We start from the raw sequence: 27500 nt of genomic DNA on the forward strand, positions 1-27500 counted from the left end.
TATTCCCTCTTCCCGTTACCTTCCTTCCTCCTTCTCTCGTTCCCTTCCCTTCACTATCTGCCTTGGTCCATTCATGTCTCCCTCATAATTAATTCTCTCTCTCTCTCTCTCTCTCTCTCTCTCTCTCTCTCTCTCTCTCTCTCTCTCTCTCTCTCTCTCTCTCTCTCTCAGGAAAAGTCTCCCGTCATCTTTTTTCTCCTCTGGCTTTCCTTCCCTTTCCTTTCCTCCTCTTATATTTCTCTCTCTCTCTCTCTCTCTCTCTCTCTCTCTCTCTCTCTCTCTCATGACTGGACACAAAATCAAGGAAGAAAGGGGAAGATAATGACAAGATAAAGAGAAGGGAGAGGAGGCAAGACAGAAAAGTTGGCGTGAGGAAGATGAGATAGAAAGACGTAAGGAAAGAAGAGGCGATCATACACACACACACACACACACACACACACACACACACACACACACACACACACACACACACACACACTCTCTCTCTCTCTCTCTCTCTCTCATCCCCAAGCAAGTCTCCCGGCAGCGTCAAGCAAGAAGTATATACAAGTGCGTATAAGCATAACTTGACATGTAAGTCCTTGCCTGCCGCCGTCACAACCGTCTAGTCTAGTTATCAGGAGTCTCGGCCAATGATAAAGGCCTCGAGGGAAAAGAGCGAACCAACTCGAGCAAGGAGGAGTGATACAGTTTACAGTTCCACGTCCTGCAATAAACCACTCGTAAAATTGAGAGTAAAGTGCATCAGTAGTAGCGCTGGTGGTGGTGGTGGTGGTGGTGGTGGTGGCTCAGCTCACCACAACAACAAGAACCCGCAAATCTCTCAGGGCAATAAATGGACAACACAGTGCTATGTTTGTCACGCGCAGGTTTTGCACTCGGAGTAATGTTGTGCACAGCGAATAGCGGCTACGTGTCTGTCTGTCTGTCTGTCATTACGTCTGTCAACAACCTGCCAGCCACTCAGCCAGTTAGCCACCCTGACACACACACACACACACATACACACACACACACACACACACACACATCAAGAAACTTAACATAAGGAGATAAGGATGCGTAGAAGAAGCGTTATTAATTTTATTTCTTTATTTTATTTTTACTCATTGTGAAGAAGAAGAAAAAGAAAAAGAAGAAGAAGAAAAATAAATAAACAGATGGACATAAAGATAAGCATGATAAAACAGACACAAGAATAAGGAAAAACAAGACAACCAGATAGATATTTTATGAACCACAGCTCACAAAAAAAAACAAGACAGCTACTGTTTTTCCTACAATTTCTCTCTCTAAATGCAAATAGCTCCAAATCTCTCAACACAAATCCGCATAACATTATGAAAAACTAAGATGAATAGAGCAAGAGCACAAGTACCACCACTATCACCAGCACCACCAGCAGGAGTGACGAGGCAGCGAACATGAGAAGAAGAGAGCGAGAGAAGAGACCCAAAAAAAGAGGCGGATTCACGTGATTGAATATGGAGGAGGTATCACTGGTAATTTTAAGCGAAGATCAAGCCAGTTTTACCAGGGCTGGAGGAGGAGGAGGAGGAGGAGGAGGAGGAGGAGGAGGAGGAGGAGGAGGAGGCGCGGGGCATCCTAGTACTCGAGGCCACGTGGAGGGTGGGCATTCGAGCAAGGGCGGGCGTCCGTGAGGGAGGTGGAGATAATGAAGAGAAATTAATGAAAGCGGATTGAGGGTTGAGCAATACACAAAGGGAGTGAGGAGAACATGGGGCGATGTGGGGGACGGGAGGAGAGGAGAGGAGTGCTGCTGGAAGGATGGAGGGGAGGGAGGGAGGGAGAAGGTGGAGACAGGAGTTGTGGGGAGAGTGGAGGAGTGGAGTTAACAAAATAGTCAGGGGAAGGAGACTACAAGGTCCAGTGGAGGAAATAACGTGGCTATTATTCATGTGCCGATTATGGTATTATGAACTTGTGTGTGTGGAGGAGGGACTGGCTCTTCTCCCCCCGCCTCCTCCTCCCGCCTCCCTCTCGCCTGCTGCATGGTGTGTAAGGGCGAGCGAGCAGATGAGTCGGCGGGATGCGACACACCTGGCGGCCCTTGCAGCTTACCTCTCCGCCTGTACGTAAGGGAGTGGAGGGCACCTGCTGCGGGAGAGAATGCGCGCCTTAACCTCTCCCCTGGTGACCTCACGACGCCTGGCGATCTTGCACGGAATCATTACTGGCCGTGACCCGTGAGACGGTGCGCGGCCCTGACCTAGCCTAGCCACGCCTCGCCCAGCCTCTCTCTTTCTCTCTCTCTCTCTCTCTCCCGCCTCGCCTCGCCTCACCAAGCAGCGAGCCATCCACCAGTAACTCACCGCCAGATCCGCCCAACCTTACCCGCCATTATAGCTTGATCCATTCAATGCCGCCAGTTGCCCGCCGACTGTGTTACACCACCTCCGATGATCACCTTGCTCCCCGCCACGCCGCCTCCTCCACCACACCACCACACCACCACCACCACAGGCATCACCACTCACTCCACCAAGCCAATGACCCACCGCCGCCCCCGACTCGGCGCCCCGCACGCAGACAATCGCTGCTTTGCTTGACATTGGAGGGAACAATATAAATTCTTGGGTTTTTGCTTGGCGGCGACTGAGCAAGCAAGGTGCAGGAGCGGTCACCGGCGGCCACAAAAACAGGCCCTGTACGTTGGCATTCCTGGTCTGGTTAACCTTGAAACTGCGCGCTACCCGTCACCTCGCCTCCCCTTCCCCTTCCAGCCTCACTCACCCTCTGCCTGCCTGCCTGCCTGCCTGCTTGCCTGCCTGCCTGCCTGCTTGTCTGCTTGCCTGCTCACTCTTTCCATCTGCTTCTCAACTCCCTTACCTACCTGTCTGTCTGTCTCTTAGTTCTAGTTCTCGCTAGTTCCCGCATGTTCACTTGTTCTTATTCGCTGGTCTCTCTCTCTCTCTCTCTCTCTCTCTCTCTCTCTCTCTCTCTCTCTCTCTCTCTCTCTCTCTCTCTCTCTCTCTCTCTCTCCCAAGTTTCCCTCCTCAGTTTTCAGTGTTGTGTTGCTACCCTCTCTCCTCTTCCCTTTATTCAACTCCTGTCTGCTTGCATGTACCTTCAACGTTCTCTCTCTCTCTCTCTCTCTCTCTCTCTCTCTCTCTCTCTCTCTCTCTCTCTCTCTCTCTCTCTCTACCACGCCCTCAGCTCAGCCACACCATCTTCAACCGTGCATGCCTGCCACACACACACACACACACACACACACACACACACACACACACTTACTATGTCTTCATTTCCGAGTTTACTACTTATGTTGTCTCGATGGGTGTTATTCGAATCGTGAAACTCTCTCTCTCTCTCTCTCTCTCTCTCTCTCTCTCTCTCTCTCTCTCTCTCTCTCTCTCTCTCACGCCACTTATCCATGCCACATTAAATCAGGCCCCGCACCAACACACACCCGCGCCACACGCCTCGGTACGCGGTCCTCTGTTGTATCACACCAAGGCGGCAACACTGCTCCATTACCTACCTGCCAGACACACACACGCACACGCACACACACCAGACTCTCACCTTGCATCACTCAAGCAAGCGACTGTTATTAGCTCGTGTCGCCATCATGTGCCGGCAGCGTGTGGCGGTAATATGTATGAACTGAAGTCTATCTAATGTACGTGTACTAAATGTCGTGGCTTGTACAGTACGCACATGGAGGAACGCACGAATACACACAGGTAAAGGTCAGGTTGAAGGCAGAGCGATACACTCCCAAGACACACAGACAGACGGACGCACGCACACACACACACAGTATACACTTCCCTCCACTGCAGCAGCGTCGAGGGAAAAACGAAGTCAAACAATGTGCAGTCCACCTGACCTGACATGCAACGCCCTAAAGGAGAACGACATCAAGCGGCTGGAAAAGAGAGAGAAGAGAGAAAAGAGAGACACGAACATACACACACAAACACACACAGGCAGACAGAAAACAGGGCAAACTTCGATCGGCGGAGACAAACCAGACAAACTCCCACTGCAAGATTCACGCCGCTTCACCGAGGACGAGGCACCATCATCTGCCGGACACCCACTCATTTATACATCACCTGCTCCTCTTTCCCGCGACCTACAATCCCCGCGCACTGAACACCCCCCTTTGCCTGCTTCGCCTGCCATTCACCCACACACGCACGACTGCCGCCGACCACTCACTCATCCAAACGCGAGACTTTTACGCCCGCTTTTCGGTCCACCGCCCAAACACCTGTACCAAGTGTGTTACGAGGGACAGGGACACGGTTTCCACTTGTGCAACTATTCCACCGGGACGCCACACGCTGCAGGGATCACCGCACCGTACCGCAAGCCCAGAAGAGCAACACCACGGGGAAAAAAGGGACATCTGGACATCTCTCGACCTCCTCCTGGACTTCTGCCACCACGACCCGGACACGCTGATCGCATCCGTTGTTTTCATACCTCGTGGTCCCAGCCAAGGTCGTCACGCCACATTGCTACTGCTGCTGCCAAGGATTCAGGGTTACTACGGCCGTATTCTGAAACGCTTTGCTCTCTCTCTCTCTCTCTCTCTCTCTCTCTCTCTCTCTCTCTCTCTCTCTCTCTCTCTCTCTCTCTCTCTCTAACCATGACTATTTTCCAAGACCACAGAAATGATTAACCGGGTTCTCAAGAGTGTTTCTCCAGCTAATAATGTAGTAGTCTTGCCAATCTGTCACTAGAACCGTAAAAATATTCTTCAAAATCCTTGTAAATTCAACTGAAGCCTTTCCTGAAACGCTTTGCTCTCTCACCGCCACGATTATTGTTCCAAGGCCACAGAGATGATTAGCCTGGTTCTCAAGAGTGTTTCTCCGGTTATTAATGTAGTAATCTTGCTAATTTGTCACTAGAACGGTAAAAATACTCTTAAAAAACCATGTCAGTTCAACTAGAGCCTTTTGAGTGTAGTGAAAGTGCGGCGCAGAAGTGTTTCAGAATATGGGCCTTAAAGCTGCTACTGAGGGGAGTTCCATATACGTGCTGGGTTGTTTCTGGGGCGTCACTCACTCAGCCTCCGCACTTCGCCTCCGCACTGCGCTCCGTGATGTTGCTGTGTTTCCGGTGTTATGCTCTGTGGTGCGTCACTTTCATGCATACACACATACATGCACGTGAATGATACACACGCAATGAGAAAATTCCTGAAATAGTGCAGGAAGGAAACCATAAAGCGATAGTACTTGAATCTAAGAGAGAGAGAGAAAAAAAAAAAAAAACTACTGAAATTTAAGCGCATTAAAAAAAAGATAAAAATAAATACAAATAAACAAAATAAATAAGTAAATGAATAAATAAATAAATAAATAAAATAAAAACCACCATTCCTTATTTATTCGCAAAACGCAGAAACTTCACACGGTTCTCACTCTCAAGGCCGCGGCATTAACGCTTAACAGTGACCACCCACAAGGCCACAGAACAGTCACGCGTCGCTAATTCTCACCATAACAATTATATAAACTTACTACAACCTCTCTCTCTCTCTCTCTCTCTCTCTCTCTCTCTCTCTCTCTCTCTCTCTCTCTCTCTCTCTCTCTCTCTCACACATCCCGCCTCCCTCCCAGTGACTCAAGGTAGACACTTGGAACTCTCTCCCTCCATTCAATCACAAGGACTCATATTCTTACCACCTTAAGCCTTCACATTCCGACCTGATGCTACCCTTAATGGTTTGCGGCTTTGCTCTCTCTCTCTCTCTCTCTCTCTCTCTCTCTCTCTCTCTCTCTCTCTCTCTCTCTCTCTCTCTCTCTCTCCATAGTCAAAAGAAAAACGAGACAAATACACAGACAAGGACAGAACCAAACGGCTGTAGCTCCGGCTATATGCATAGAAAAAAAAAAAAACAAGAAAAAAGTAAATAAATATAGGTCACAAATGTATAATCTTCTGTCCCCCTCCACCACAACCACGCCCAACAGGTGTGTGCGCTCCTACCCCACACACCTGAACCACCACACACGCCACATACACCACAGACCTTCCCCTCACCTTATTGCTCCACCTATCATTTGTCGACGTTCAGCTCCACCTAAGTATATTTCATTACCTATATATTAAGCTACGTGGAACTATTACACACACGCCACAGACCTTTCCTAAACCACCTTAATGCTCCACCTGTCACTTGCAGAGGCTCAACCCCATGTAGTTATATTTCACTGTCATATTAAACTCCTACTTCATATCCTTTCCTCGTTGAGTCTCCTGCTGTTGTTTCTGTCCCTTGCATCGTTCTCTGTGACTCCCTTCCTTTGCAGTTCTACCACAATTCCATCCCTCCATCTCACTCTTTGTTTTCTCGCTATTATTCCCTCTAGTGGTTTTCTTCATTCTCTTCCAATCGGTTCCTGGTCTTAAATCATATGGGATTATTGCCTTTCAGTACGCCAAGAGAAGCTTTTAAAATCAAATAATTCATGGGGCTTTTTGGAACATGTTGAATTAATCCATTTTAACCTAAATTCGCATGAAAGTAGACATCACTGGACAGAGAATTTTACTGGACACAAGACAGTTCGTTGAATTTGAAGACAGCACCCGTAAAGGAATGAAATGATGTAAAGTAAGTAATGTCAAGAGGGAGGAAGATGTAGATAAAGACATTTCTAAATCGAGAATTTTACTGGACACCACACACAGCTCATTCAGAGACAGCACCCGTGAAATTTACCAAAATCATGTAACCTCAGCGTAAGAGTATAACACGCACCTCGTTAATTACAAGACAACACAAGTGGAGCTTCGTGAAATCATGTAATCTCAGGCTATAGAAGACTGGACATAACTCACGGCTCACTGACTCTACAATAGCACACGTGATACTTAGTGGAGTCATGTAATCTCAGTATAAATAAGAGTATCAGACAGCCAGACAGCCGCACCATTCGGAGGTTTTAAGATGTGACTGTTCAGTAAGAAAGTATTTAGATGTTAATTCACTGGTTTTGACAATATTCTGAAACACTTCTGCTCGCACCTCGACTACTTTCAATAGGCTGTAGCTGAAGCAACACGTGTTTTTTAATGTTCTTATGGCTCTAGCGACAGATTATCAAGATTTCTACAGCACTGACAGGAGAAACGCTCTTGAGAACCTGGCTAAGCATCTCTGTGACCTTTGAAAATAGTCGTGGTGAGAGATTAAAGTGTTTCAGAATACGGGGCTGATTTTCACTGTAGAAACATTTCCCTTGGTGCTCTCTTTTCCCCAAATGTTCAAGTCAATTCCTTTATTTCCTTACGTCCTCAAGTATTCGTTCACTAAGAGAGTTTCGATGTTAATTCCCTCACGCTGATTCTCACTCTGGCAACATTCCCTCGTGTAATCTCCGGCGGGTTCTTTTCGCAGGCTGTTCCCCTTCTCTTCTCACTTCACACGCCATTAGTCGTCATTCACGCTAGTGTGGCGATCTCGAGGCCGCTGCTCCCAAGGCCGCCTCCGCACTCCTCCCCTTGGCCTCGTGTGTGAGTGTGTGTGTTGTTTTTCTTATGTTTAGTACTGGGGGCGTGTTTTTTTTTTTTTTTTTGTGGTTTCTACAATAATTAAGACGTGTTTGTGTAGTGTGTGTTATTCGTTATCTTTTCGTTATTGGTCTTTAGTGTAGAGTGTTTTGTTTTGTTTGTTTGTTTGGTTATGTGAGACTGCAATGCGTTTATGTTGTGGATCCTGTTACTGTGTATGGAGTGATGTTGTTAGCTGTGGTTCATAAGACTACTACTGCTGCTATTATTACAACAACAACAACAAGAAAAAGAACAACAACCACTACTACTACTACTACTACGACGAACGATTCTCTCTCTCTCTCTCTCTCTCTCTCTCTCTCTCTCTCTCTCTCTCTCTCTCTCTCTCTCTCTCTCTCAGCGGGCCGGGCAAATCCGCGACGCACTTCACGAGAACTGCGTCACACACACACACACACACACACACACACACACACACACACACACACACACAGTTGTCACCATTACCATGCATCATTCATCCAGTCGTGCCGTATGTTCTGGCTTCACTTCCCACTCAATGACCGCACTTCAGCCAACGATCAAGATATCTATTTGTTTTCTTATTCTTTTTACCAAGTCTCCTTCTTATCTCGAGTCATGTAACCGATTCACACTAAGAGCTGAACCCTTGTGTGTGTGTGTGTGTGTGTGTGTGTGTGTGTGTGTGTGTGTGTGTGTGTGTGTGTGTGTGTGTGTAATTAAAGGTAAGGAAGAGGAAGGGATGATAAATAAAGAACATAAGTAAAAGTGAAATGACTCTATATAATATCTTACAATAGAGAGTATAGTGAGTTTTAATAATACCACAAAAAATGCAACTAAGTTAAGAGAGGAAGGGAGAGAGAAGGAAAGCGGATGAGAGGAAGAGAGGAAGAGAAGGAAAGCAATGAAAGAATTAAGTAAGTGCAGAGAGGGAGGAAAATGTTGATAAAGAAGATAAAAAGAAGAAGAGTAAGAGAGAGAGAGAGAGAGAGAGAGAGAGAGAGAGAGAGAGAGAGAGAGAGAGAGAGAGAGAGAGAGAGAGAGTTAAAAATAGACCAGCAGCTAACTTGAGAAAATGTGCAAAAAAATGAGAAAGATAAAACATTGGTAACGGAAAAAAATGCAGAGGAATTACCTACAACCATTATTATTTTACTATTATTCTAAGTAGTAGTAGTAGTAGTAGTAGTAGTAGTACAATATGTAGAAAAAGAAGCAGCTGTGGTGTTACTATGAGAGAGAGAGAGAGAGAGAGAGAGAGAGAGAGAGAGAGAGAGAGAGAGAGAGAGAGAGACCTTACGACATTTCAGTGGCCTCTCAAATGGCGTAGTAGCAAGCTCACCCTTAGGCCTAATTACGTCATAGGCTTCCACTTCGTAAGCTGCGCACCTGATACTGTTATAGTAAAGCCAAATTGATAGATGGGGAGGAGCCTTCGCCTTTATTACCTTTACCAACTACCTCACGTAACATAAGGTGAGTGTAAAAGACAAACTGGCTTACAAATGGAGTTTTCTTAGTTTAGTTTGGTTTCCGCTTGGTTTAGACTGGTCAGGTTGTGTTATGTTGAGAAATTTTTAACACCATATCTAGTTTGGTTTAGATTGGGTAGGCTGTGTTAGGTCAGGTTAGGTTATGTTAAGTTACGTTAGGTTAGGTTAGGTTACGTTGTGTTAGGTTGTGTTAGGTTAGGTTAGGTTTGGACTGGTTAGGTTGTGTTATGTCTGGTTGAGAAGTTTTTAACACGATATCTAGTTTGATTTTAGTTTGCCATTGTTGAAGTTTGGTTCGTTTTGGTTAAGTAAGGTTTAAGTTTTATACTCTATCTAATTTCGTTTTGGTTAAGTTCGGTTGAGTCTGGTTTGGTTTGGTCTAAGTTTGGTTAGGTTAGGTTAAGTTATGTTCAATTTTTTTCTATCATATTCAATTTGAATTTAGGTTTGATATATTTTAAATCTGGTTTATTTTGGTTACGTTAAGTTATCATCCACTGTACTTTCATCACAGCCTCGTAAGGGACATAAGAACATAAGGGAAGCTGCAAGAAGCCATCAGACCAACACGTGGCAGTCCCTTTACAAAAACATCACCTACATACCCCCACCTATCACCCCCATCCATAAATCCACCTATCTCCTTTTTAAAACCCCAGTAATGACAGCACTAACAACCTGATTACTGAGTCTATTCATCAACCACTCTACTTGAGAACCAATTTCTTTCCACCCGAGTTAAGAAGTTTTATGAAGCTTGATAACGTACATTCTTTCTGCGACTCACGCTCCACAGGTAAAGATGAGAGACCCGCACGTTCCCTTTACTCGTGCCATCGATCGCAGGCACATTAAGTATGCAGCGCAGCGCCACACGAACTCTCCAATATCAATCCCATTTTAAAAGCATTTTCAGGAGGTTGTATAGCGTCACGTATTCATGGATGTCAAAATGAAGCAGTGCAGTTATCATAGCAGCGTCACGTGCTCGCAAATGTCAAGATACAGTGTGATTCTCTCTCTCTCTCTCTCTCTCTCTCTCTCTCTCTCTCTCTCTCTCTCTCTCTCTCTGTAAATGCAGTGTAGTGTGGTGCGGTGGTGTGTGTTCAGCTGGGAGTTAAATTCGGAAATGTCAAAGGATGTGATCTTTTTTTTTTTTCTCAATATAAAAAGCACTGTAGTTTGTGCAACTGAGATTGTGAAGTATACTCTACTCGTGTATAATGAACTGTAGGCCGACAAATCTACTCGAATTGCAAGAGAATCAGTTGAGGGGGTCATTTCAAGGTCAAGTGCTCGAAAAATGTCAAGAGATGTGATTGTTTCAACACACAAGCACTGTAGTTTGTCCAGCTGAGATTGTTAAGTGTATCAACTGCTCGGGTATTTGTACTGTTGTCTCATAAATCTCGTATTACTACAGACTAGAGGAGCTCTTTCAAGGTCAAGTATTTGAAAATGTCAAGAGCACTGTAGTTTATCAAGCTGAGATTGTGAAGCATACCCAACTCCTCGTCATGTATTTGAACTGTTGTCTCATGAATCTCGTATTACTAGACTTGAGGAGGCATTTGAAGGTCACTTAAAATAGTCAAGAGATACGAGTCTTTCAACACAAAACCACTGAGACTGTGAAGCATACTCAACTCCTCCTCGTGCAAACTGAATTGCTGGCTAGTAAATCTCCTCGTATTGTTACAGCGACTCGAGGAGCTATTTCAAGGTCACATTTATTACCCTCTTGGCGTGTGTAAAGGGACGCACGCTCGCCGATATTGGCAACACATGACGCTGTTTACTGCTGGTGCCGTGGTGAGGACAGGGCGCCAGCTGAGAGGGGTTGTTCAGAGGGAATGCTTCAATGGCTGTGATGTATGTGAGAGAGAGAGAGAGAGAGAGAGAGAGAGAGAGAGAGAGAGAGAGAGAGAGAGAGAGAGAGAGAGAGAGAGAGTAGTAGTAGTAGTAGTAGTAGCTGTTGTTGTTGTTGTTGTTGTTGTTGTTGTTGTTATTCATCGATCTAATCTTTGCAATACTCGTAAATTCAAGCAGGAAAGAGTATAAAAAAAACACCTTTGACTATCTCTCTCTCTCTCTCTCTCTCTCTCTCTCTCTCTCTCTCCTCTCTCTCTCTCTCTCTCTCTCTCTCTCTCTCTCTCTCTCTCTCCGTCCCCTATGCACTTAACAAATGAGGTGTGTTTAACTCTAATCACCTGGCCACTTCCCCCACCAGCACCCACATCCGGCGACTCCCATAACGGGCACAACTTTCCACTGCACCTCCCTTGGATCAGCTACACCTGCCGCTCACCTGTCCTCTCCTTACTCGTCGCCTCCCCCGACCCTCTTCTCTAAGGGTAAAAGTGTAGTGCAGAATATAAATTTCGTATTCAGCAGCAGTTTTACTCTCTCACCACGAGCAGACGGGTTCTCAAGTGTTTCTCCAGTTAAGAATGTAGAAATCTTGTTAATCTGTCACTAGAATCGTAAAAACACCCGTAAAAATCCATGTGACTTCAAACTAACAGAGTCTTTTGTATGTATTGGAGATACGGCGTAGTAATGTTTTCAGAATGTGTGAATATGAGAGAACAGCTTATATTTTTAGCTTTGTTATGGAGGTTATGCTAACACTGAGAAACAATATCTTCCTGTCTACCCCTATCAACCTTAATATGGAACGAAAACGAGGTGTGAGGGTGACAACTTACCTTTCATAGCATTGTCTTGGAGGTTAAGCTAACACTCTGAGAACCAATGCCTTCCTATCTCTAAATCTGCCCCTATCAAGCTTAATATGGACCTAAAACAAGAGGTGAGAGAGATGACTTACCTTTCTTAGCGTTGTTGTGGAGGTGGTGCGTAAAGGCGATGGCAAGCTTCCTGCGGTGGTTGCACAGCTTGGTCATGTCGCCTCCCCCGAGCTCCGGCAGCAAGGTGGGCCGCGACAACATCTGTGGACGAAGGATCAGCTCATTAGCACACCTGTATTGGCCGTGACTCGTGTACAGGTAAACAGAGAACGCGGGTGAGGTGAAATGGGAGGAAAAATTAGATAAAAGGTATATAAACGCAAGAATTATTTCCTTGTTCCTTTTTGTCGCTGTTTCTTATGTTCTTTCGTTTCTTTATCATTTATTTTCCTTCCCTGTTCCATTTTGTTATCATCCTTTCCGCCTCTTCTCTTTCCCCTATCATCGTTCTTACATTTTTAATCTTTTATCTTTTATCATACTTTTCTCGCCTACTTCATACTCCCACTCTCATTATCCGTACCATCTCTTCTTCCTATCATCGTTCTTACACTTCTCATCTTCTTTATCATTCTTCTCTCTCCAGTTCCATCCTGTCTCTCCTTATCCTTTCATCTTCTCATCTCCTCTTCTCACTATTATCATTTCCTCTCTTCTCTCCTCTTCCCCAATTAACATTCCCCTCCATCCTTACTCTTCCTCCTCCTCCTCTTATCTCCTCTTCTTCCTATTATCATTTCCTCTCTTCTCTCCTCCTCTTCCCCAATTACCATTTCCCCTTCATCCTTTTCTCCTTTCCCCGTCTCCTTTCCTCATCTCCTGCATCCCACATTAGTCTTCCTCCCCCTCCTCCTCCCTCCCCCCAAGGATGTCAGTCACGGGAAGGCCACGTCAACTTCTACTGGCTCGCATGAATAAAGAACATTTAATTATGAGCATTGCGAAAACCAAAACTTCCAACCCTTTATGCAGAGAGAGAGAGAGAGAGAGAGAGAGAGAGAGAGAGAGAGAGAGAGAGAGAGAGAGAGAGAGAGAGAGAGAGAGAGAGAGAGAGAGAGAGAGAGAGAGCTACATTTAGTAATATTTATGAGCACATTTCAGCACCATCACCACGCCACGTAATCAAAAGGTAATTAAAAGCATGAAGTGGCAACGGTTGAAAGCAGCGGAGTACATTTTACGGTAATTTCAATACTTTTTTTTATCCCTCACTCGCAACAACAGATTTTATGCAGTGCTATTAAAAATGAGAGAGAGAGAAAAAAAAATAGCTTTCTGATTCGACGAGCATTTATTTGTTCGTCTTGTCGATGCATAGGATTTCGCAACAGTGCAGGTGGTGAGTGTTGTGTGCATGACAGCTGATCATGCAACGCAGGAACGAGGGCGCCTTAAAGCGGCTAGTCACGTTCACTCTTCAATGACGTCATGTCTTGCTAGCCTCCCCCCAACACACCCCAGTCCCCAAGTCTTCCACCACCACCACCACCACCAGCACAGAAGACTACATGAATTTCAAGCAACACACCGTCTTTCCCTGTCCTCTAAGGCGGCCGGGAAGCAGGAAGCGGCGGTAAACTTTCCTCCTGAAGGGTGACAAACTGCAAATTGCCAACTGGTCCCCGTGAAATGTTTTAACACACGCAGCACAAAGAGTCGGCAGGTCATGCGAGGCGCGCCTTCCACCTGGTGACACAAAGACGCGCTGATGGAAAGTGTACCAGTGCATGAAGAAGCCTTTCCTTGTATCCTCTCCCCTCGTGCTCCTATCCACCTGACTCGCTCCAATGGTAAGGTACATTTCGAAAGAGTCTATTCCTGCGTGCTTGTGATATACCTGTGTGTGTGCTGGTATAAAGGGGGGTTAGGGGCGTTGGGATAAAGGGTGTATTGGTACCTGTGAGTGTGTGCTGGTATCAGGGAAGGTATGGCGGGGTATAATGGTACTGGTAGTGGCTGTGTGAGCGGTGTACCTGTTTGATTTTACGTGTAGTGGTTGTGATAGGGAGTACATGCACAGGTAAATCAGTGCCCACCTACGTGTTTCCTCTTTCTATTTATTTGAACGTTATTCTTTTCCGTTCTATAGTATGTTTAATTAACTTGCCCTTATGTTATCTTATTTCCACTCTAAACTGACTTAACTAGAGAAAACCAATCTAGTCAAACTACACTGCCCACTAACCAGTCTTATTTCAACCTAATCGAAGCCAAAGCTATGTTATCCTTACCTAATCATTATCATTCTACACTAACTTATTTGTTGTCATCTTATTCTATATCCAAATAAAACCAAGTTAAGCCATTTGCATAACTCAAACAAACAGCCATTAACTTATCCTAACCTAACGAAAACCAAAGCTATCGTATCCTTATCTAATCTAACTTAACCAAACCTAACCGAACCAAGCAAATCATACTTATCTAACCCTAGCTTAATCTAACGTAACCCAAGTCTCCCATCTACCTATCCACTCGTGACCAAACTGACCAAAACAGACTGAACTTACTATCTGCTCGTGACAAAGTTGACCAAACTTATCCTATCCTACCCTGACCTAACACAAATTTCCCATCCAGCTGTCCAGTCATGACCAAACTGACCAGAACAGACCAGATTTACTATTCTACCTTAACCTACCCCAAGCTTCCTATCCACCTATGTGCTCGTGACCAAAACAGACAAAACTTATTCCACCCAAACTTAACCTAACTCAAATTTCCCATCCACGTATCCACTCGTGACCAAACTAATCAAAACAGACCAAACTTACTATCCTAACTTCACCTAACTCGAATTTCCCAACCAGCTGTGCAGTCGTGACCAAACAGACGGGATGGGTGACCGCCAGTGCTGCTCCTCCCCTGCGGCATCCTGGCCCTGCATTGTTTGATCCCGTGTACATAGTATGGCGCTATTGTGGATACTGGTAAATGAATATGAATTAATTTGTCGCGTTAATACATCAAAGAATTAAATTAACACACCGAGCGAGCGAGTGGCCGAGTAAATATAGACTGTGCACGCGTTGGTTTTTATTATTGCGGCTGGAAATTGTACGTACTTATCGTCACGTGTAGTGTGTGTGTGTGTGTGTGTGTGTGTGTGTGTGTGTGTGTGTGTGTGTGTGTGTGTGTGTGTGTGTGTGTGTGTGTGTGTGTGTGTGTTTGTGTCAGTTCCACACTATACACCTACACACACACATGCCGTGACCACAACAAACCCGCTACCTAGTCACCACTACCGAAGTTCCTCCCTCACCACCACGACCACCACTATTACTTCTACTACTTCTACCACTGCTACCACTACTACTACAACTACTGCCACCACCGCCACTTTCACCATTGCCGCCACTCTGTCCGCACATCATTTGTCTACACACACACACACACACACACACACACACACTAATCGTTCTTTTCCTTACTCTTGTGTGGTTGTTAGCTAGTTGAGTGAACGAGCTAGGCTTCAGTCATAAGTGTTAAGTGGAAGTGCGCGGCCTGGCGCCGGGAGATCACCTACCTCCAGCCTTCTGTTCACACCTTCTGTGAATAAACACCTGCACTGTTACCTGCGTTTCCTGTGCCCCTGCTGGTCAAGAGTCGAACATGGCGCAGTGAGTAGGATCAGGACAAGGCTGCAGTGGGTACGGCGCAGAATGGAGAAGCAGTTGGAGGCGCTGGCTGCCCTGCTAGCGCGACAGTCGGAGCAGAGTCAGGCTCTGCTAGCGCGACAGTCGGAGCAGAGTCAGGCTCGCGAGGAGCGTTTAACCCAGCTGCTGGAGAGAGTGGGGACACAAGCTCCCAGTCGCACCACGGCGAGCAATGAAGGCGAAACCACAGCCCGCAGCACGTCTACCCAGGGCGCGAGGTTCCCGACGTCCGCCACCATCATTCCTCACTTAACGGCGTCAGCATCTTTACGTGAGTTCGACACGTGGCGCCATAAGTTTGAAGGATACGTAACCCTCGCCAGGATAGACTGTCTCTCCCTGGCTGAGCAGAGGGCGGCACTCGCTGCTGTCCTAGACGACGAGTGGACCCGTACACTTCGCTACGGGATAAGCTTACCGAGAGACGCGGAGTTAAGAACCATCCTCGATGCAATGTGTGAGTACCTGCGAAGCCAGCGCAACATCATCATGGATAGAAGAGACTTCTACTCCCGCGTGCAAGAAACGCAAGAAGGTTTTGACGACTTTTTATGTGCTGTAAAGGAAATCGCCAATTTCTGTGACTTTTGCGACCAGTGCATAAACCATCAGCTGCGTGACAGAATTGTCGTTGGGACACGAGACGAAGTGGCTCTGAAACGCATGCTGGAAAACAAGAAACTCACCCTTGAAAACGCCATAGATATTTGCAGAGCATCAGAGAGCGCTAACCAGTGTAGTGCAGTACTAAGGGGCGGCTCTCACTCTTCGAGCCATGGTGTGAACGCTGTCTCGAACTACAGGAAGGGCAGTTTCGGGGGCTCAAGCCCCACGGGCTGTTATCGTTGTGGCAAAGATTGTCGCAGTGACAAAAGGGGATGCCAGGCAATAGATAAAGTGTGTCGTAACTGCGGGAAAAGAGGGCATTTTGCGAGTGTATGTCAGCAGACAGTGAGGAAACGACGAGGAGCTTCGAGGAGTTCCTCAACTGTCTCTCCTCATCGCGGTGCAGGCCCGAGGCGGGGAGCCAGTGCCAGTGTATACCAGCTCTTATCAGGCGTATACACAAAGACGGTGACGGCACGACCTGCGCCCCAGGTGCTCATTACCGCCACACATCCCGCTGGAAGAGACAAGATTACGTGGACTCCTGACTCTGGGGCCGAAACGACCGTTATTGGCCTCGACACGGCAACACTCCTTGGAATCCCGCCCTCCAGCTTGGCGCCCGCTGATGGTGATGGACTTTATGCTGCCGGTAATCACCCCCTCACCTGTGTAGGAACTTTCTCGTCGCACTTGCAACTGGGCGACAGGGAAGCTGAGACTGTTGTGAGCGTGGTGAAGGAGGTGAAGGGGGCGCTGCTTAGCTGGTACGATTCCATCGCTCTCGGAATCCTCCCCGAAGATTTTCCGGCTCAAATCCGACCGCTACGCAGGGAAGAACAGCACACCGGCAACAGCTCCATCAAGTACCCGACCGCCTCGCAGCCACCTCTATCTACGCCCACAGAAGTGATCAGCTGGCCTCATTCCTACGACCCAACGCCACAGCAGCGTGCGGGGCACGCTGCTGCTGTGATCGCTCCAGTACAGGACCCAGTGGAGGAAGAGGATGCTGCTACTTCTGGTGACCTCGACCCTCTCCACTCAGCGGTCATCTCAGCGTTATCTGCCACCAATGAGGACGGCGTCCGCTTAGCACCACTCCAGGATCAGACTGTGGAAATGGTACGTGCCGCAGCAGCAAGAGACGGGGAGTACTGCTTGCTCAAGAACGTCATCATCGAGGGCTTCCCTGATCATTGCCACGACCTCGATCACCGCTTGCGTACGTACTGGCCGGTGCGCAGTCTGCTGGCCGTAGACGACGACCTGGTGGTTTACGGGCCGAGGCTTCTTATTCCTCACAGCCTCCGCCGAGAAACACTAGAGCGACTCCATGACAGTCATCAGGGGATGGAGCGCACCAAGCGACGGGCCCGACAAACGGTGTACTGGCCTGGTATGGACAGAGACGTTGAGAACGTCGTTTCTGGATGCTCACTATGCCGTCCACTCCTACCAAGCCAAGCCAACGAACCTCTCTGGCAGGACACGGACACACCCAGCAGGGTGTTTGAGTCAGTTTCTGCAGACTACTTCCACGCAGCAGGCCGTACATACCTCGTGTATGTAGATCGCTTGTCTGGGTGGCCTCACGTGTCTGCATGCTCACGTCCAGCATCGGCTGATCAGCTCGTTCGTGTCCTTCGGGGTGTGTTCGCCGACACGGGCGTGCCTGTTCTCCTGAGGACTGACGGTGGACCGCAGTTCACTTCTTCATCGGTACGGCGCTTCCTGGCTCGATGGGGGGTGGAGCATCGTGTATCTTCACCTCATTATCCACGCTCCAATGGTCACGCCGAGGCAGCGGTCAAGTCCGTGAAGAAGCTGATCCTCACGACCACACAGCAGGGACACCTGGACGAGGATGCGTTCGCTCGCGGGTTGCTGGAACTGCGCAACACTCCGAGGGCGGAAGGGCGATCACCAGCACAAGTCCTCTTCGGTCATCCTATGAGGTCCTGTGTCCCGGCTCATCATCGCTCATACGCTCAGCAGTGGCAGCGCGCTGCTGATGAGTGCGACGCCAAGGCAGAGCGACTGAGGAAGAAAGCGAAACTTCGCCACGACGCGTCCGCCCGTACTCTTCCTCTCCTGCACCTCGGTGGCCACGTCGACGTTCAAGATCACACGACAGGCCTCTGGGATCGCCTGGGTGTCATCGTGGCTGTTGGGCGAAGGAGAGACTACCTCATCAAGATGGGCAGCGGTCGCGTGATGTGGCGTAATAGAAGACACCTACGCCCACACAGACCTCTTGCTCCCCTTCCTGTCGAGCAGCACACCGCTCATGGCGGTGCAGCGCTTCAGCATCAGGGTCACGAGGAACACCACCATCCCGGCAGCCCGGAGCATCAGGGTAACGGGGTACACCGTGGCCGAGAGCAACCAGAGCGTCGAAGCAGCCGACAGCGTAGGGAGCCGAGACGACTGCAGGTGCGGTGGCACCGTAGCACCTACGATTAGTCGTACGTGTTCATTGTACGCTGTGTTTGTTTTGTGTATATGTACCGTGTTTTCTGTACTTCAATCATTGTAACTTTGTTTCATGTGTTACGGTAGCCATAACAAAGATAAGGAATCTTCCTTATGTCTCGGGGGAGGTGTGTGGTTGTTAGCTAGTTGAGTGAACGAGCTAGGCTTCAGTCATAAGTGTTAAGTGGAAGTGCGCGGCCTGGCGCCGGGAGATCACCTACCTCCAGCCTTCTGTTCACACCTTCTGTGAATAAACACCTGCACTGTTACCTGCGTTTCCTGTGCCCCTGCTGGTCAAGAGTCGAACAACTCTTCCGCCATGGAAACTTCTCTCCTTTCTATGAAGTTTCCGCGGCGCCTGTGTGTGTGCGTGTGCGTGCGTGTGTGCATGTGTGTGTGTTGTGTGTGTGTGTGTGTGTGTGTGTGTGTGTGTGTGTGTGTGTGTGTGTGTGTGTGTGTGTGTGTGTGTGTGTGTTCACAGGCGGCCAGTGTGTGCAGCACCTCTCCAGCTAAAGTGTCTGTCTGCATGTCAACCTGATTTTAAAATGATGCACAAGTAACTGCATATTATACGGCTGAGCAATCTTTACCATAAGCAATGACCGGCCAAGCATCACTACTACTTTGTGCTTGCCCGGCATCCAACACCTGCTACGCGGCGCCTCCTGCATGGCCAATGAGCGGATGCAGGTGAGTGGCTGGGCGGCGGCAGATCACTAGAGGCATAGCAGAAAACAACCAACAGACTGAACGGGGCTTGATATGGACTATTTGGTCATTGTCAGAATAAGTTTGTGTCTTTATGATTCCTGGACAGCATTCTAGCGTTCCTGAAGACAACTCGCAGACGAACCAGACCCAACGGGACTAGAATGACATATTTGGTCAAGCTCACTTACTCGTATGTCCTTATGATGTCTTGACTGCATTCTGGCGTTTTAGCATCTTACCTCGACTTAAAATCTCTAGTAGAATTCAATGTTGGATTTTTTAAGGATGTTTTCACGATACCAAAAAATTTATAAGGGTTTTTTGCATCACTGGTGAGAAAGACTCCAGTGAAACGCTACTTAATTATCCCAGTGGTCTTTAAATTCAGCCCCGATAAGAAATCCCGGCAGTTTGCTCACTGGAGGCCTTGCTTAAGATAACTCATAAACGAACTACACTCGTGAAGCTCAGTAGACAGGCAGGGAGAGAACAGTGGATGACGAAGTAGTGAGAGGAAGGAAAGAAGGATGAACGTGACGAGAAAGAAAGAAGAAACGAGGAAGTGAGAGAGAAAAAGGAAGAGGTGAAAAGAAATGGAATGACTGTGGAGGTATACAGCCGTGGCCAACCTAATCTAACCTAACTTAACCTAACTTAATCTAACAAACGCTAATAATGTCTGTGAAGTCTAAAGCAGTGGCCATCCTAACCTAATCTAACCTAACCTGACCTAACTTAACCTAACAAACGCTACTAATGTCAGTGAAATTTAAAGCAGTGACCATCCTAACCTAACCTAACTTAAGCTAACAAACGCTAGTAATGTCTGTGAAGTCTAGAGCAGAGTGGGCTGTGGAGGTACGACTTGGTATTCTGAGACTTGCCCACCCTAACCTAACCCAATTTACCGGAAAAAAAGAGGAATTATTTTGAGGGTAATCTCGTGGGTGAAGGGTCCTCGTGGTGATGGGAAATTCACCAAGGAAGAGACTGAAGCGGGTAGCAAAAACAACACAAAAACACAAGAATCTCCTAACACAAGAACATTCATGGGAAGCAGAGAGTGAATCAGTGAGTAAACTTAAACTGGAGATTTCACAACACGAGAACCTCAGAACCTTATAAAGAAAACATTCATGGATCGTCTTGGAGAGAGAGAGAGAGAGAGAGAGAGAGAGAGAGAGAGAGAGAGAGAGAGAGAGAGAGAGAGAGAGAGAGAGAGAGAGAGAGAGAGAGAGAGAGAGAGAAGCGAGAGAGAGAAGCGAGAGACAGAAGCGAGAGAAGAGAAACGAAACGAGACGAACGAAAAGAAACGCAAGAAAAAGAAAGAAAAGAGAGAGAGAGAAAAAAAAAAAAACTGGCAATATATTTCCTCATGATATTGACGAAGGAATCCCTGCCTGCCTGCCTGTGTGCGTGTGTGTACGTGTGTGTGTACGTGATCCATAAGGTGCTTTGATCTCCCTCACCGCTGCTTTGATGTCTGACGAGGCTGATAAGGTCCCGGCGCAGCTTGAGGCCAATACTCATATACGGCAAGCACTATTCATAACACTCTGGGAAGCAATGCGTGGCTCGGCGGTGGCTCTGAGTCAACAAGCACACCAGGCACTCCACGCACGCCTCCATCCCCACCACACGCACCACACGCCTGCGAGAGATCACCGGAATAGCGAGATATTAAACCCCGAAGCCCGCAGTGGATTAGGGTGTGGTAGGAGTGGTGGGAGTCATGCAGGTTCGTATTCTGAAGCGCTTCGTTATCTCAGCATGACTATTTTCCAAGGCCACAGAGATGATGAGCCGCGTTCTCAAGAGTGTTTCTACTGTTAATAATGTGGAAAGCTTGTTTATCTGTCACTACAACCATGAAAACATCCTTAAAAACTCGTATATCTTCATCATGACCATTTTCCAAGGACACAGAGAGGATGAGCCGCGTTCTCAAGAGTGTTTTTCCTGTTAATAATATAGAAATCTTGTTTATCTGCCACTAGAACCATCAAAACATCCTTATAAACTCATGTATATCAATCACAGCTATTTTCCGAAGCTACAGAGATGAAAGCCGCGCTCTCAAGAGTGTTTCTCCTGTTAATAATGAAGAAATCTTGTTTATCTATCACTAGAACCATAAAGACGCCCTTAAAAACTGGTGTAACTTCAACTATAAAGAGCCTTTTGAATGCTGTGGCGGTGCGGCGCAGAAGTGTTTCACAATATGGACCTGGGAGTGGTGGTAGGCGTGTGTGTGTGTGTGTGTGTGTGTGTGTGTGTGTGTGTGTGTGTGTGTGTGTGTGTGGTGGTACTTACATCCCTCAGCTCATTCATGGCATCATCCAGTGACAGCCAACGAGCGCCATCTCATGTCCCCAAACCTTTACAGACCAAACGATACTCCGCCACGCGCTGTCCTGTCCTCCCGCTGTCCTCGTCCTCCTCTCCTCTTTTTTTATTTATACGCGCCTTTTCGTTTTTTTACTCTTTCATACGTGTTTTTTTTTTTTTTTACTCTTTCATATGTTGCCCCATCCATCCTTTTTTTTATAGTTTCATACGTGCGTGGTTTTTCATTGATTGTTTTTCCGGCAGTGATGGTGAAAATCATTCTTCTCGTGACTTTTTTACAGGGTATTAAGGACCTTTTTTTTTCTTTATCTTTGCTTATCTTTTGTTTTTTTATTGTGTTTCTTCGTAATGGTTAAAAAAAAAAGTCCATTCGTGATATTTTACAGGCATTTACAGAACTTTCAATAACTTCACACTTCCTAGCCTTGTAACAACACCATAGTGAGCAACATCACACTATTCCAAACACACAGATATACCCACTCTCCACACCTGTCACCCCCACCCCCTCACACACACACACACACACACACACACACACACGCACCTAGTACTCTCTCCTAACCTAACCTAACCTAATCCCCCCCAAGCTTGTAACAACACCTAACAAGCAACATCACACTTCATTCCAAACACAGACATACCTACCCACCACACCACACCTATCCCTCCCCCCCCCCCCACACACACACACACACCTAATACTCTAACCTAACCTAACTCCCAAGCTTGTAACAATACCCAGTAAGCAATATTTTACTTTCCCCACGCATCTCTCTATTTCTTATTCACCTTACGCTCCTCACACACGCCCCGTAGCATAGCAAGGCCCTCAGTTCTCACGCCTGACTTCCCTTCAGGTGTGCCACTCTTACCAGCCTACCACAAGCACAAGGCAGCATGAAGAGGTATTGTTTTCGGCTGTGATGGTGGTGGTAGTAATGGTAATGGTTGTGGTAAATGACTTTCAGCTTTCTAGAAGTATGTTATTGTTATTGTCACCATTAGTATTATTGTTATTGTTATCTTTTTTATTAGTCGTCCTACAGTTCTAATCATAATCTAACATAACATAACTTAATCTAACCTAACTTCACCGCACCTAACCTAAGTTTAGATATGACCTAACCTAATTTCACTTCACCTAACCTAACATCACCTCACCTCATCAGACTTCCCCCCAGCTCACCTAATCAAACTAAAGCAAACCTTACCACCCACTTGGCCACCTGCCCACCTGTCCGTGCCTTCCTTACGTGCACGCCAATATATTCGTACCTGAGTCGCTTATCCTTGCCAATCATACTAACACGAGTCACGCACCTTCCCCCCTCCCCTCCCCCAGCCCGCCAAGGTAACCACAGCACGTACTACAGGAGACCACAGCAATCATATTCACCACTGCAGGAAGAACGAGACAGAACAAAGGACGTCTAGTGTGTTTCCTGATTTCATTGTGTCTTTCTTCCTTCCTTCTTTCTCCCTGTGGTGGTGGTGGTGGTGGTGGTAAGAGTAGTAGTAGTAATGGTTGTGGTTGTTGTTGCTGTTGTTGTAAAGTAAAGGAAAGTAAAAGAAGCTGCAAGAAGCCACCCCTAAGTTGTTGTTTTTGGTGGTGGTGGTGGTGGTGGTGGTGGTGGTGGTGGTGGTGGTGAATGAAATGTTAAAAAGCAATTCTCGTAGTGATGTCGTGACAGGTTTGTGTCATTCATATTTACTGCACTGTGTAGCCGCTATATAAATGAATGAATGAATTATGTACAAAAATGCTGCAACTACGTATGTATGAGTGTTGGGATTAATTTTAGCTTCCATCCATCATGTACTGTATCAATGAACGGGTGAATAAAATGTGTGTGTGTGTGTGTGTGTGTGTGTGTGTGTGTGTGTGTGTGTGTGTGTGTGTGTGTGTGTGTGTGTGTGTGTGTGTGTGTGTGTGTGTGTGTACATTGCTTTCAATCTATCTCGCATCGTATGAATAAACAAAGTCTATCCATCTATTAGTTTATGTATTTCCACCGTATACAATCTAAATTAATAAATACACAAATGAATACAAGCATATACGCACGCATGACTGTATATTTATTTCTATTCAGCAAGTTTCTTCGTATAAATGACTCAACTAAACTCTATCAATGCGTCTACTCATTCTACCTACCCACCTACCTACCTATCTGTCTATCTATCTATCTGTTTATTCATGCATCCACATATCTACTACAAAAAAAAACATATATATATTTATTTATGTTATGCTTCTGGCAGACAATTTAAAAATTCCATCTTTTAAAAAAATATTCTTTCCGCTTGCTTCGCCCGCCATTTTTTTTTTTTTTTAGTTACCTGCCTTTGAATACATTTTTTCCACGTGTATTCCTCGCATTTTACTTTCCCTCTCGCTTTACTTCAGCATCCCGTAATTTCCCGAATAAAAAAATGCCTTTATTTTTCTTTTACGCTCAACTTTTCCAACACTCATTTTCTTTTTCACCTTCTCTCTCTCTCTCTCTCTCTCTCTCTCTTCTCTCTCTCTCTCTCTCTCTCTCTCTCTCTCTCTCTTTCTCTCTCTCTCTTTTCCCCCAAGCGACTTTCATATTCGGAGTTTCTTTCACTCGCATCTGAATCTCCTGCCTGCCACTCGCTGTCACCATCTCACCACGATACTTTTTTTTCTTTCTTTTTCTTTCTTTTTTTTTTTTTTTTTAACAGTAAGCTGAAGTTACCCGTTTCCACACTACACGGTCCTTTCTTCCTTAACGCAGTCGGTGCCTCGAGCAATGTTAATTAAACCCTCCAATACGACGTGAAATTAACACTAGAAACTCTTTACAAAACCCTTACAAAGTTGGTTCCTCAAGCAGTGATAATCAAACTTCCCAATGCAGTGAACACTATTACATTGTACAGAATCATTACAATCACATATAAGAAAAAAAAAGAAGGATTAAAAGAAGAGATTGTATAGTATGTAGTTAGTGTAATGTTTTTTTCTGTGCCTGTACAACCAAAGGGAATAACTGAATAGTTCATGGTAAAAAAAAAAAAAAGGATTAAATAGTGAAAAATTTTAAGTCAGGTATCTTAATAGTGCAATTCAATGTCCATTATTGCTTAGACTCCTGTTCTTTCGTATTAGTGGTAAAGAAATTAGCTGTTACTGAACATTCTCGAAGCTCTACGCCGACAAAATTCTCTCTCTCTCTCTCTCTCTGACATCCCCCTCTTTCATCACCTATCTTTCTAATACTACATCCTTACAAATTTTCTGCACCAGCCTCGCCCCGTGGCTAACCTGATCCCCTTCAGGCCCTCCTACCTGCCCTCCCTCCCCACTACACCTGCCCTCCATCCCCGCGCCCTCGCCACCACGCCCGCAAGCCGCCACCTACCTCGCCGACACGCATCTTCCTTCTGTGTACACCTTGGTCTGTCCTATCACATGGTGGGCTTCATAGGATCTCTCTCTCTCTCCTCTCTCTCTCTCTCTCTCTCTCTCTCTCCTCTCTCTCTCTCTCTCTCTCCTCTCTCTCTCTCTCTCTCTCTCTCTCTCGTTAGCTTTGTGTGTTATTCCTGGGTTTGTTGTTTTTATTTGTGTGTCTGTCTGTCTCTCTGTTTGTTTGTATATATGTGTGTTTGTATATCTCTCTTTGTCTCTGTGTTCTCTCTCTCTCTCTCTCTCTCTCTCTCTCTCTCTCTCTCTCTCTCTCTCTCTCCAAAGCCACACGTACGTCACATTCCACACACACACACACACACACACACACAAGCAGCTCAAGATTTACAACACAGCAGCAAGCATTCCACTTATTCACGGTGAGAAGAAAAAACATACTGTGGCGTGTTATATTTTTCATCATTGACTTATAAATTTTACCTCTATATGGCAACGATACATGCAGGAGGTATTTATACGAACCCCCCCCACCTCTCTCTCTCTCTCTCTCATCCATCATTCACTCACTAAGGCTTGACACGTGTATTCTAATGAGGCTTTCAATTCAGTGTTGTGTGATAGAAAGCTTCACAGGGACAGCCATTAGGAGAACCCCTTAAAGACTGACAGTGAATACTTGCGTGGTATTCCGGCGAGGGTTCAATAAGACGTGCCTGTGTGTGTGTGTGTGTGTGTGTGTGTGTGTGTGTGTGTGTGTGTGTGTGTGTGTGTGTGTGTGTGTGTGTGTGTGTGTGTGTGTGTGTGGACGAACTGGACGGCAGGAATGCAGCAGGGAGAATTTCACGATAACACACACACACACACACACACACACACACCATGAGCAGCAGCAGCAGCAGCGTAACGATAGCAATAAAAACATCAAACAAAGTAGTACAACACGCAGCAGAACCTCTGTGTGTGTGGTGTGTGTGTGTGTGTGATGTGTGTGCGTGTGTCCAAGAAGGCAAATTGCGCACGGACAAACAACCAATCACGCGCTGGAATTCAAAGCACCACACACACACACACACACACACACACACACACACACGACACAAACATTTTTTTTTACTCTCTCCTAAAACCTACAAACACATTCCAGTAACCTTTCTGTGTCCACTGCCTGCTACACACACACACACACACACACATACACACACACACACACACACACACACACACACACACTGCACGTGACACAAACGAAGTTGCTGTTTTTCATTTGCGTGGAAGAAAACAGTTTGGTGGAATTTACAAAACTGCAGCGTGTTTCCTCTCCAACACTTCCACCAAAAAGCTGGCAAGAAAGATGAGGGAGAGAAAATTCATAGTTGTAGTTGCTGCTGCTGTTGTTGTTGTTGTTGTTGTTGTTGTTGTTGTTGACGATGTTGTTGTTGATATTGTTATTATTTTCTTCTTCATCTTCTTCTTACGTCTAATTATGCAGTTATTCGCAATACGTTTGGTAGGAGGCGAAAGATGTATGAGCAGATAACAGGTGTGGAATGACAGGTGTGTAGGACGATAACATATGTGGAGAAGTTGGTATGAAGTTAGGAGTAATGGAAGAAGACAGACGTAGATAAACAGATGTACAGAGGAGCAGGTGTAGAATAACAGGTGTGGAGGTAAGTAACAGGTGTAGAATGACAGCTGTGTAGGAAGACAACAGGTGTGGAGTAGCAGGTATAGCGTGACCTTTCCTTCCCCTCAGGCTTTCAAGGTCAACGATGATACTCTTGCATTAATCACTTCCTCTCTCTCTCCTCTCTCTCCTTCTCTCTCTCCTCTCTCTCTCTCTCTCTCTCTCTCTCTCTCTCTCTCTCTCTCTCTCTCTCTCATATCCGTCAGTCAGGAACGAATCTCCCTCTTTCCCTCACCCTTGCCCAAGCCCTTCCTCCTCCTCCTCCTCCTCCTCCTCCTCCTCCTCCTCCTCCTCCTCTTCCTCCTCCTCCTCCTCTTCCCTCCTCCCTCCTTTTCCTAGACTTATTTCTTCCCCCACCTTCATTTCTCGGAACGGGAGAAAGAAAGGAGAGATAAAAAAAAAGAAAAAAAAAAGATTGAAAAAGCTTTAAAAATTGGAAAGGGACTGAGAGAGAGAGAGAGAGAGAGAGAGAGAGAGAGAGAGAGAGAGAGAGAGAGAGAGAGAGAGAGAGAGAGAGAGAGAAACGAGGAATGATAATAATGATGATCTGATACTCTAAACACACACACACACACACACACACACACACACACACAGAGAGAGGGAAGAGCTGGTGAATTACAGGCAAGAGAAGCACTAGTTAAGCTCCCACACCGCACCCCGTTTACAGGTGGTGGTGCAGTCATTCCGGCTTAACTGACCGTATAAACACCCCCGCCACTGCTGCCACTACTGTTTACCGCTACTACTGCGATTACTACTTCAGATATTAGGACTTCTACCTACCTACAGCTAGCCATTGTCTTTCCCCTCTGTCTGTCTGTCACTCTCTCTCTCTCTCTCTTTTCT

At 46.4% G+C, this 27500-nt stretch overlaps 1 protein-coding gene across 5 annotated transcripts in view; it reads right to left on the reverse strand.

Annotated features, from left to right (window-relative positions):
* LOC135109270 (trithorax group protein osa-like) overlaps positions 1-27500 on the reverse strand; it is an 83433-nt gene that overhangs the window by 48555 nt on the left and 7378 nt on the right. For 4 of the 5 annotated variants that reach the window (XR_010272636.1, XR_010272637.1, XM_064020551.1 and 1 more), the window contains exon 2: positions 11854-11974. Coding sequence is in view for 3 of the 5 variants with exons in the window: in XM_064020551.1 (XP_063876621.1) it covers positions 11854-11974 (121 nt within the window). In the remaining 2 variants the exon portion in view is untranslated. Of the gene's footprint in view, positions 1-11853; positions 11975-20690; positions 22777-27500 lie in introns of those variants that run through there. The other variant, XM_064020552.1, reaches the window with a different exon arrangement.

Source organism: Scylla paramamosain, chromosome 18, assembly GCF_035594125.1.
Source record: "Scylla paramamosain isolate STU-SP2022 chromosome 18, ASM3559412v1, whole genome shotgun sequence".
Lineage (NCBI taxonomy): Eukaryota > Metazoa > Arthropoda > Malacostraca > Decapoda > Portunidae > Scylla > Scylla paramamosain.